The sequence below is a fragment of the Glycine max genome, chromosome 5 (assembly GCF_000004515.6).
Source record: "Glycine max cultivar Williams 82 chromosome 5, Glycine_max_v4.0, whole genome shotgun sequence".
In the NCBI taxonomy this organism is placed as follows: domain Eukaryota; kingdom Viridiplantae; phylum Streptophyta; class Magnoliopsida; order Fabales; family Fabaceae; genus Glycine; species Glycine max.
Window position 1 is genome coordinate 34,079,369 of NC_038241.2, and position 12,514 is coordinate 34,091,882.

General features: G+C 34.0%; 1 protein-coding gene across 1 annotated transcript; it reads right to left on the minus strand.

The window, feature by feature from the left end:
* Positions 1–1,058: 1,058 nt before the first annotated feature.
* On the minus strand, positions 1,059–10,953 carry LOC100796569 (endoplasmic reticulum metallopeptidase 1). Its single transcript, XM_003524843.5, has 21 exons — positions 10,533–10,953; positions 9,946–10,031; positions 9,681–9,782; positions 7,125–7,231; positions 6,903–7,003; positions 6,722–6,809; positions 6,504–6,592; positions 6,248–6,387; positions 6,000–6,165; positions 5,755–5,878; positions 5,460–5,556; positions 5,039–5,168; positions 4,443–4,502; positions 4,191–4,309; positions 3,834–3,958; positions 3,332–3,556; positions 2,967–3,127; positions 2,414–2,577; positions 1,859–1,941; positions 1,353–1,438; positions 1,059–1,281 (listed from the first exon to the last, which is right to left on the minus strand). The coding sequence occupies exons 1-21, from the start codon at positions 10,740–10,742 to the stop codon at positions 1,138–1,140; spliced, it is 2,607 nt and encodes an 868-aa protein (XP_003524891.1). The 5' UTR covers positions 10,743–10,953; the 3' UTR covers positions 1,059–1,137.
* Positions 10,954–12,514: the final 1,561 nt, after the last annotated feature.

The following is a 12,514-nucleotide window of genomic DNA, read 5'->3' on the forward strand; positions in this document are numbered from 1 at the left end:
GAAGAAGGTATAGGACAAAAGTGCTACCGATAGAGTAAAATTGTGGCTAATCTCTGGTAATAGGGGTAACTGTTCTGCACTCATGATTTCCACATGAAGGCTTACATTATGTCAAGAATTCAGTTAACTGTGTACAAAATTTGCACCTCCTCCAAGGCTGGCTTGCATTGTTTATTGCATATTATTTCATGAATTTTCTATATCATCAAAAGCTGGTATCACCATTCTTTTAATCAAATATTGACTAGTAGATACAGATCAACAAAATATTAAATCAGTGTAAAAGCCAGAGTATCACCCAAATTAAACTTCATCTGAAATTTAATTTTCGTAATTGCACCTAGCCCACCTTAACTTATCCTAAATATAACAAAAATATCAACATATCTGCTCAATACTTAATTGTAACTTCCCATGATCATTTTCTTTTGTCCAAGATCAATACTTCCCATTTATTTGTTTAAAAACTGAGTCATTTGCCTTACTATAAATGCTCATGATTTGCATGAGATTTCAATATTATTTAAAAGTAAATTAAAATGAAAAAAGATAAAGGCCTAATGAACATCCATTTTCTGCAAAATATCTATTAATACAAGTGTTTTCGGCTACTTAGAAGTTTTGAATGAGGCCAAACCACCAATCTTCAACGATGAAGTTTATAACTAATAAAGAGGTTCTGTTACACTGAACAACAAATGCTGCTGAACTCACAACGGATCAAACTTAAGATGAACAAACGCAGACAAAAGAGATTAATTGAGAAGTTAACCCTTCTTAGATACCAGGAAGCTTAACTGTCGTTAATTGGAATGGATGAATTTCGAAACATTGATTTTCAATTATTGTTCAGCACCAAAAGAGCATTTCTGTTGCAACCCATTGGTTTAACTCTTCAGCGGCAGCAATAATTTTTTTTTTAATTATTTTTTATAAACTATAAGCATTCCCTATGACTTTGGCATTCTGCAGCCTTGTAATAGGGATAGCTTCTCCTAAAAAAATTTCCCCCCAAAAAAATCAAATTCAGGAAAGACGTATTTGTGACAGTCCAGATCTAGTATCAAATTTTGGTTTTGGTTTTGCATCTATAAATACCATGTTTGCTCTTTCTTCTAAGAACGTTTACATAAAGAATTAGAAGATATAGCTAGACATAAAACTAGAATATGCAACAACATCAACCCAGTCTGGAAAAAGATTCTTCAATCTCTTTACTGGATCAACCAACTTTTGGTCTAAAACCGCTAGGTCCACTCTTAATGCTTCAGAGCTGTTAGCCTGACATTATCAAACAAAATAAAATTACGCTGTAATAGTAAAGAGAAGTTTAATACAGCATCAAATTTTACCTCTAACCAGAAGGTCCAATTTCCATCGCTAGGTCCACTGAGACGGCATATATATGATTGTGGACCACCACCATAGGTTTCGGTTCCTGTGCAAATGCAGGCTACATTAGGCAATGAAAACATTTAATCACCCCTCTTAGAATTTTGAGTTTAGCTTAACTCAACCCTAAAAGTTAACGCATGAGATTTTCAATATACCCTCCTCATGCTGAGGATTAGGCATCTAAGTTAACTTAACAGAATCCCAAAAACTAACTCATAAGGTAAGTTATATACACTATTTTTGACCACATACTAGTCAATATGGAATTTCCAACATACCCTCCTCATGCCAAGGATTAGACATTAGAAGCGTGAAATTTATAAGATTGAACATTTGTAGGTGATCTAATAATGACCCAATAACAGGGGGTCTCATAAGACCACCAATAACCACTGGGATAGACTTTAATACTATCTTAGAATTAAGTTTGGGCCTAACTAAGTGGAGGAAACAATTTTCATACCCGGAAGCAAATTATCTGCAAATGACCAACTTGATAAAGGACCAGTGATGTTGAGAACCGCAACCCAAACCTCTTCCAAGGAACTGAAATGAAAATAATTATACATGAAAACAAAGTAAAAAGTTAGGTATTTTAAGATTTCATTTTACTTCAACTTTTTTCAGATCGCACAAGGTGGTGTCAAACAGATTTCAAACCATTGAAAACAAATTGCAGCTAAAAACTGTCGGATGAAAGTTATTTTTTTATAGACAAAAATTTACAATGATTGAAATAATAAAATACTTTATGGAGACAAGCACCTGTCTAAGAATCAACCAAGTTGAAAAAAATTAGACTAGAATCCAACTAACATCACAATTTTTACCCCTGCACTAGTTCTCACGCATTGACTGTTATAGTATGATACCAACATGGAAAAAGGTTTTGTGCAACTAAACAATTAGTATAATCAAGATTTCCTCACTAGGCCAAGGAATGAAAAACAAGAAATCACAACATAACTTGTATTTTTAACTCTGTAGATTAACTATGCCGGTACCATGATCCACTCACCCTAAATAAAGCTCCAAGTGAACTCTTCTGGGTCCCTTTTCGGGATTTAAAGATGGATTTTGAACAGACAATTTGGGAAAGAATTCATACTGTTTCAAAATATCATCCCTTTTTGCAGGGAACTTGAGACTATTTGAGAAGAGAAAAGAAACTGGAAAAATTGCCTGCAAAGAGAAAATGCCTTCACGTTAATTTCATGAACTCACAAGTCCTAGGAATATAAACACTTATAAATATATATAAAAAAAACAGTTTTTTTTGTACTAATGAATATATATGATAACAACAGTATATCTAAAAGTGGTTAATACATGCAATATAAGCAAATATGGCAACTACTGAACAAATAAACAGTAGATCACCAACTTAAAATTTTGCAACTACTGAAGAGTCTGACTCAACCTTGAACTTCATTAATTAAAGAACAACCAAATTAATCATAAAAACAAACGTGGACAAAAATATTATTTCACTCTTTCCCATTTTATTTGAGTGAGATGAAAAACTGCCTGTGAGAAAAAGATTCACATAATTATATCAGCATGCAACTTACCATCCAATCATTGCGTTTAGACAATGATGTGGATTCAAATGAAAACTCTGAAGTAATATTCAATTCCTTTGCCACACTAGGTGAATGTTTGAAAAGGAATAGTAAAGAATTGGAGTCAGTTACAGAAAAATCATAGGTGGATTCTATAATCTGACTTGAGCCTGCCAAACCATAGGAAAAATGTTAGAAATTAGATCAAAGAGGGGGAAAAAGGGGATATTTGGGGTACTACAATGATAATGGAAAAGAAAACAAATAAGAGGAGCTTATATAAGCAATTATAGACACTGGATTAATTCATTACTTCAGAGAGTATCAAGAAAATTATAATTGCCCACCGTACTGCCATTTCTGATAATCAATACCTGCAGTATGGAAAGTATGCTGAAAAACAATCCTCTTAGGCGCAGACATAGTGTAAGGAAAGAACTGAGATGATAATGCCAAAGCAAACACACTAAGATGTAGCAGAAATTGCAAGATGGATGACCTGGCTAACCAATGCCCACATATGGGCATTAGAGGGCCTGTGCACCAACCAGTTACAATTCCAATTAATGCAGCCACAATAACATCGGGAACATAGTGCCCTGCAATAAGAAGTTATGGTCAACCACAAGCATTTTGACCTTTATGAAATTGCTAGCATTATACAAAGTGATGAGTTACAATAAAGGAAACCTCAAGCGAGATAATCCCATACATTTCATTTGATTTTAAGCAAATAAACTTATAAATGTACTTATTCAAATGCAGTAGCATAAAGCTTAGTGATTCCGTCACAATGGTCCAGTTATCATTCCAGGCCTTAAAAACCACTCTAGTTTAAATTAATTTAATTACTGGAGTGTGTATATATAAACTAACCATATGGTAGTGGAAGAGAACCCATCATTCCCATCTTCTCTATCAGAAACTGGGCAAGAATGCCACCAAAATAAACAGAATAGGCAAGGCATGGAACTAGAGGTAGTATGTAAAACATTGTTGACCTGGAGAGTAAAAAAAAAATTATGGAGGTGAATAACAGATGCAAAAAGAAAATAGATTAAATAATAGCGTGCATATAAAAACAGCAAAGACGCAAGACAAATCTATTGTAATGTGAAGTGAGTCAAATGGCATTAGTGGCAGTAAGGCCGAATATGAAGCAAGACACACAAAATTATTTGTACCAAAATAGTACATACAATGATTACAATTACATAAGAATTCACAACCAACCTGAGTGACCGTTGTCCAAAGTATTTGACTGACAAGCAGAAAGATATCCATGCAGGAAGCAGGGAAGCACACACAAAAAAAGTCACAAAGCCTCCACTCAACCCAGCTACAAGATAAGCCTGCTTTTACTAAAATTGTTTAGCCACACAAAAGTATTAAAGAGAATACATTAAATCATGCTGTGTGTGTGTATATATATATATATATATATTTGCATGTGTGAGTGCATGACTATTTATTAAATCTGCACACCAAAGTTAATACGGCATAGAACCCAAATGCTCCCCAGAACCTTGCTTCATCAGATAGTGCCTGGCAATTTATGTGTCAAATCAAAAAGTAAGTTCAGACTCGCAACAAGACAAATTGGAATCACTCATGAAGAATATGTCCGAATTCACAAGACCACACAAAATCATATTTATAAAGATCACGCATGAAGGCAGCACAAGCCAACGTAGGTATGCTAATTTTGTAGACAGTGTTTGTTGAAAGTTTTAAGCCTTTCTATCGGACAATATATTTCATTTGATAACTAGAAGAACCAAGATATAAAACTCGTACTATTCAAAAGCAACTTAAGATTTGCTAAGTAAAGCTTGAGATCCAAACAGTAAAGTAAATGTTTGGCCAATATTTTTTATAATGAAAGGAAAAAACCAAATTTAAACACAACAGTGGTTGTTAAGGTAAGAAGTTTGACAAAACAAAGTCTTCTATCTTGATTATGAAAAAGTCTATTACATAATGTAAAAATTTATTAATGAATCATTTCATAAAAAAAAATAAACCATGAAACATGGATCACAATAGACTTGTTAAACCCATTTCAATATGTGCTGCAATACCTCTTTTGATATCTTGACAATGGAAATATCTTGAGAAAGAGGAAAGTGTCTCCAGATAATTCTTGGAATTAAAAGTCCAACAAGTGCACAAGGTATAAACATCGCGAAAGCCAAGTATGGATGAGCAAACCTGGGTTTCATCAATTATGTTAACATATGATTGCAGAAAATGCATTAAAATTTTTAAATTATTACATCTCAGATACTTTAATGTCCACAAAACAAAAGGCATTTCTAAATCTTCAGATTTTACTAAGAGATTTTCAAATGCTTGGAGCAACTCAATCATACTTTGTTCTCCCACTGTATAATTTGATTAAGAAAGAAAAATTCTGGCACTAACTACAAGAAACCAAAGCTAAACAAAAAAAAAATTGTCACTAACTACAAGAAACCTAAAGTTAACGTTAAATGAACATACCAATTCATTGTCTGAGAAGAGAACAGTAATCTCAGCATAGAAAATGCAACAGGAACAACAACTGCAAATATAATCCCAACAGCATGGAACAAAAATCCTGCAAGTCCAACAAATTACAAAATATTATTCGAAGTGTCTACAAATAATATTTAAATTATTCTAGGATAACTTGCCAAAAAAATCTCCTAGAATATAGATTATGGAGATTATGGCAAAAATTTAAGGTGATTAACAAGGAGATCAATTAGAAACATCTTACAAAGAAGTAAATGAAAGTAAGCATGTACTAATTTACCTTTTATAAAATCACACAATGCTGCTGACCAAGAATGTGTCCTACCATGCGTGAAGGGCATAACAAGAAAGAAGAAGACAGGAATACTGTGAAGAATTTTAGCTACCCATCTAGGATAAAATATCTGAAAATCCATAATTTATATATAAGACAACAAAGAGAAAGATGGCCCAATTATGAAGATCATATTGCTAGGAGTATCAGATCATTAGCAAAAGCAGGAATCTACCAACTTCAGTGCATACCATAAACCATGAGAAATAATCAAAAAATACAGCCCGCTCATCGTTGAATGTGCTAGCTGTAATTTCACTGGAATTTGTTTTATAGGTGTTTTGTAGCTTAGCAGAATTAGTAAAAGTCTTGATTATGCTGAACAAATTCTCTCCACGTGCTTGAATGCTTCCAGGTCTGAGACAGAGTAATATACATCAAACACATTTGCGATTTCAATCAAATATCTTGTACCAAACCAAGCACATAGGATACATACAATAGTCTCTCTACTGTATCAGATGAGGTATGGTAAAAATAACCACCAAGTAGAAAGATAATGTCAAGCCCAGGAATATTCCCATAGTCTTGGGAAAATATTCGGTAATCTGTATCTCCAGGAATAACAGGAAAAACATCCTGCATGTTAAATTAGAAAATTCATGTTTGAATTAGTAAATACAAAAGGGGAAAACAATGTCTAAGCAACACAGTAGAGTATTATAGATATAGGGAGGTTAAAAGAGAAACAAAACCTGGGCTGCACTATTAGCCATAGGGTATATTGCTGCTTCTGCATAGACATTAGAAGGCCAAGAACTGGGTCCAGATTGGCAAACTAAATCTGTTAATTTTAGCAACATTATTCAGTGAAAATGTCCTGTATAGCACACATCATAAGTTGATGGGCTGAGATATTGAAGAGTAGCTTATTATCCTACTACTAATAATAGAAATTTTGCTTCACATTTACCAGGCCCTCCAGTCCCAGATGCCTCCACATTTATAAAAGCTCCTATAGTGTCATGCCATTTGTGCATCTTCATGAATCCATGTGAACCCTTAAGCATCAAAAGTAAACAACACCTCATTAGTTTCATCATGGTAAAATCCATTCATGAATAAGCATTCATCTTCCATAGACAACATCCTACCAACATAAAAAGTTCCTCAGCACCATTAAAAAGGAAAATAACTGGGCGGTAGGGAGCCCAACCAGAGTCGACAACTAGTCTTGCAATTTCCAGCATGGATGCTGAAAAGTGGGGAAATCAGATGAACAATAAGATTTAGAATGCTCAAGGTGACAAGGTAGATTTCCCAAATATAATAATCTCTTAAATTCAAAGACGACATCAAATGTAGCCACTACTCACCAACACATGAACCACAGTCACCAGCACCAGGGGAACCAAGGGGACTATCAAAATGCCCATTCACTAAAACGGATGGATCAGTCTCTTTGGAATCCACAGATGATATCCTATAGTAAAATAAAAATGAAATGCAGTCAACATTCCTTAAACTAAGACAGATATGTCAAACTTTGTTGTTTAAATGATGTACTGAAAATATGTGTAGCCACTTAAGGTACAATAATGATTCACTATAGTCTTGACTTTTGGGATAATATGTTCAATAACAAATCATTATATCCAAATGTCCATATTTCAAAGACCTTTAGATTGCATATCATTATCTACTAACGAGAACATAATTTTTTATCAGTCTTTGCAAACCCCTTCTTCAATGAACCTTCTTAATTTATATTAAGAGTGTCATGTTAGTTCCCACCTTATGTTCACTCCCACTCTAAATTTAAGAAAAGATATATATCACTTTTCTGGGCGACGTGTGTGCGTGTCAGGACAAATATCATTTGCAATAAAAAAAAAAATTTAAAAAGTAAACAGACAGACAGATTGCATCAAAACAACATTGTTTATTGCAAAAAGGGTAAATCCAGATTACCACCACCCCATTTACCTCATTCAAATTTCGCATTACATATATAAAGCTCTGTTTGCTTTTCAATTAACCCTCTGAGCATTGTTTATCTTTAAAACTATTAGATAACTGTATGATTCTTACAGTGTAGTTGTAAGTTACTAGCAAGTGACCCCATTGATAGGATTATCTCAGATTATAGAAGCAAGCTTATCTAATACCTTTTCTTCTCACCCTCATTTACCTTATTGGATCCTATTACTTCTTATTAGAAATGAACTAGGCCTAACTCAACCCCAAAAGCTAAGTCAAGGGGAGAAGATTGCTTATGCCTTATAAGGAGTATTCTGCCCATATTACTAGCTAATGTAGCAGGACATGTTAACTCAAATCCATAGTCAAAGATAGCAGCATGCAGCGGCAGACCTTAAAACACAATAGCAGTATAGCACATAGTGGGATGACTGCTATTTTAAAATTTTGAAGTGTGATGCTTTGGCAGTGCTTATAGCAGCCCTTGGCCGCTATGCTGCTATTGACAACTCCGCTCACACCAAAAACCAACTCAAGGGTGAGGATTGCCCAAGCCTTATAAGAAGTATTCTAGCCTTATTCCTAGTCAGTGTGAGACATCTTAACACTTCTAATTTATAATTATAAGGTATTTTTTTCAACATTATGACAAAACAGTTAAAAAAGGGTCACATGAAATCCCACCTAAAAAACCAAACACTTGTTAACAGTTTCAATGTTAACCAACTTTCAGGGATGTAATTCAAACAAAGGGATAATTACACTTTATCTCCCATGTAGTTTCACCCTTCTCAAATAGCCCTTTCAATTCTCTGTGTCACTTAACCCTTTACATTGGTTCATGATTAATGCCAGTTATAGGTTATAACACATGTAGTGCATGTGAGCTAAACTTACTTCAAGTATGGTGTTCATAATTATGTCTTTCTTTGCTAGAAATTAACATCACAGCAGGGAACTGAAAATAGGAGGAAGGGTGTACCAAATGTAAGAAGGGAAACAGAATGACACTAATACAACTTTGAATTTGCTGGAAGAATATGCATAAATTCCTTAGAAAAATTTAAACTGGTGTGAGAAAAAACAGAGTAAGATAGCACTCAGTGTGGTACAACTAAAAAACACAACAATATCTTTAATGTTCAATAAGCCACAACCAGAAACAAAATGATTCAATAAACTGCCCATTGTGAATGAACTGTTCTGCAATTAGCAAACTTGAATAGTTAGTTATTATGACTGCAAAGTGGCCTTACTTAGACAAATGATCGATAAATATTAATAGGACAGTGCATCCTAGTGTAGTGATAGACTGATAGTTGTAAGCCAGTTAAAAATCCATGCCTCTATGTCCTCCTACATGTAATTGGATATTGGAAAAGATTGAAATTACATTATCGCTTTCATGTTACTAAATTTAGCTTGCTGGTATGTGAAACATTTGCTTACAAATTGCAGAACATCTTTCCTTATCCCTTTCCAATGAAATTATGCTGCAATTCTAGCATGAGTTCTGGCCACTCCAGAATGCCCTCCTATATTGTGGACATTTAGTTGCATGCATTGGTCTTTGACAAGGCATCGATACCTTTATTTTATGTCTGGTTTATACTCAATTCAGTAGTTGAATCCTAGTAAATGTATCACTTTGTTGGTCAGTTTGGATAACAAAGTGGTGACTGGTGACCTATCAACTATGGGTTGAATTTAGATAATACTTGAATTATGGAATACATTGCCCTAACATATATTAAGTTTTCATCTTTAGTGGTGATATTTTCCTTAGAAAGTAAGCAATGGACAAACTACAGGCTTAAAACATGAAGTTCGTGTATGAAATGTGAAAATTGCTTGAAGTATAGGGTGTAATCTATTGCTGAAGAATATTATTTATAAATCCCAATAACATAACTGAATCCAATACAAATGATTATATAGAACTGCCAAGGTACCTCATAAGAATATTAGTGTGATTTCTGTATCCCAAAGCTATGTTATGGCCCAAAAACAACATATTGAAGGAGCCACTCACAGTTGTCTCCTCAATCTCAATTCTGCCAGTAAAATATTGGAAATAAAATAAAATCAGACTCTGAGAAAGAAAATAAATAAATAAACATACACTAAAAAGTGTGTGTTAAATAAATAATTGGGCGAAAAAGGCAAATGAGAAAAAGAAGTATGTGACAAATAATAATAAAAATAAAGTATTGCAACCTGACATTGGAGCTAGCTCGCTCCTTTATTACTTCCAACTGACCCTTAATATATTGTGCTGCCTTTTTCAATCCAGGACGCCCTTCCTAATAATAAATGCACCAAAAGTCAATTCACAAAATCATGTCAGATTCATCAGAGAAATGTTATCTGTGATTAAGAGAGAAATATGAGATGTAACAAATAATGTGACAAAAGAGATAAAAATAAGAGTTTAACGAGTATATACTGTTAGACTAAGGTTTTACAATGACAACTATTTTAAAGTAGTTATCAGTAAACTTACCATATTTGATACTAGTTTGTAATTGGATTTACAGTGACAAGTGTCAGTGTATGTTCTATTTTTTTTCTTCTTAAAATTGTTATATAAAATATTTAAAAGTTATTGTACGAATAACACTTCTCAGTTCATAACACCGATGGCGATGAAAAAAGAGCTATCAGATTCCACCTGTTCGAAAGCGATTGACATCATCATGTCACACAATTAAGATCCCTAATTGTAAACAATATACAATTAAAAACGCAAATACCATGATCAAGTTTCACATTTCCAAATTAAAAAACAAAAAAAATCGGCTTACTTGACGACCGTCGATCTCTTGCGACAACATTCGAACGTGTTGTACGGTTCTGGCTTCAGAGAATCGATCGAGCGGCGCGTCATTCCCGAGAGGCTTCACGAACTTCATGTGGATGACGGAGTATGTCAGCGCCGAGAAGAGTCCGTACATAACCGCCAGAAGGACAAGCAATTTGACACCTGAGACATCCTCGGAAGACCCGAACGCCATGTCAGCAGCGTTTCCTCGGAGGAGAAGCTGAATTGTGTTTGTTGTTTCTGTTCGTAAGTGTTAAGTTTAGTTTAACTTATAATTTATATAAATTGCTCAAATGGTTTTTGTTCGGTCCAATGTGTGCCTGTGACGCAAATGGTTGAATTGAAGGCAATAGCGGCAAGAGGAACGAACAAATGTTATTTTGTTTTTGGTAAGTGAATTGACGCACTGAAATTTCCTGATGTTGGCGTGCAAGCATTTTGACAAATTTGATTTGGATTGTTGGTTTTATTTGGGCCTGAAAATGATTGCATTTATGGGTTATGGGCCTACTGGGTAGCAATTGCCATGTTTAGTCACCTTTGGGGAGGAGGTCACGTTCACGTAACCTCAAATCTTAAATAGTATTTTCTTTTTTTGTTTTAGTTACTCGTTCACTCCAAAAAGATATGGGCTGTTGGAGGTAAAGGGTAAATAATTATTTGACAAAATTGTATTTTTAGTCCCCTAATTTATCTTCAGTTTTAGATTTGATCCCCTCAGTAATATAATTCACGAATTGAGTCTTCCTATTTTGTAAAATCGTGCAATATTGATCTTCCGTCACAATTGGATGTTGACCGTTAGCAAGTGACGTTGACTGTCACGTATCAAGTTCTTATTGGATGATAACTATCACGTGACATGTTTTGATTGGATGTCAACTCCATGAAAAATGAAATGCATTGTTGTTTTCATTGACCAATCAGAACATGACACGTGACAATCATCATCCGATAAGAATGTGACATGTGGCCGTCAACATTCTTTTGTAACGGTCAACTTCAATTGTGGCCTGAGCGACCAACATTACACGATTTTACAAAATAGGAGGACTCAATTCGTGAATTAAATTAGTGGGAGAGTAAATCCAAAACTGGAGATAAATTGGAGGACCAAATTTGCAATTTTGTCTAACTATTTTGTCACTTGAAAGCTTAATTCGCGATTACTAGATGTATTTGAAACTATTAAATTTCCAAAAAAGTCTTAAATTAAAAGAATTTCGTTAAATTTATTTAACTAAATTTGCTCGAAGTAGAGACAATTAAGAAGACTCCATAAGTAAATATATAACTTACAAAAGAGTGGACTGGTCCAATCAACCTCACCTGCACAATGGAATTTATCTCTCCGGTGAATCAAATTAGCCAAAGGTGTGCCTTCATGAGCCCATGCTAAAGTTTCAATCAATTCCTGCTAATATTGTGCCAGAAAATTAAGAACTTAAATCCAGTAGTCCTAGCTTGAACAAGATGTCCAAACAAGAACTATATCTACATGACATGTTGCCTGCTTACTAACAGTTTTTTTTATGTATCAACAAATATTAGTCAGTAATTTATTAGTTTAAACCTACAACCTGTTTCTTTCCAAATCAATCTTATTGTTGGAAATAATCCAAATCCTACATCGGCTAACAATAAAGTCATATTAGACTTTATAAGTGAGGGGCAACCCTCACTCCTTGAACTAATTTTTGGGATTGAGTTAGATCTCTCACATTATACATTCTAAGACTTATATCTCATACTTACATGATAATTGATTATGTATATACAAATAACACATAATTTTCACTGGAACTATTTGACAAACGAAGAGAGTCCCCTATTTTTTTTTTCAGAACATATATTCACATTATATAGGCATAGATAATTGGCCCTCAGAACTTTTCTTAAAAACAAAAATTTTCATATAATAGTATTATATTAAAATTTAATTTTTATAATTATACAGAATTTTAC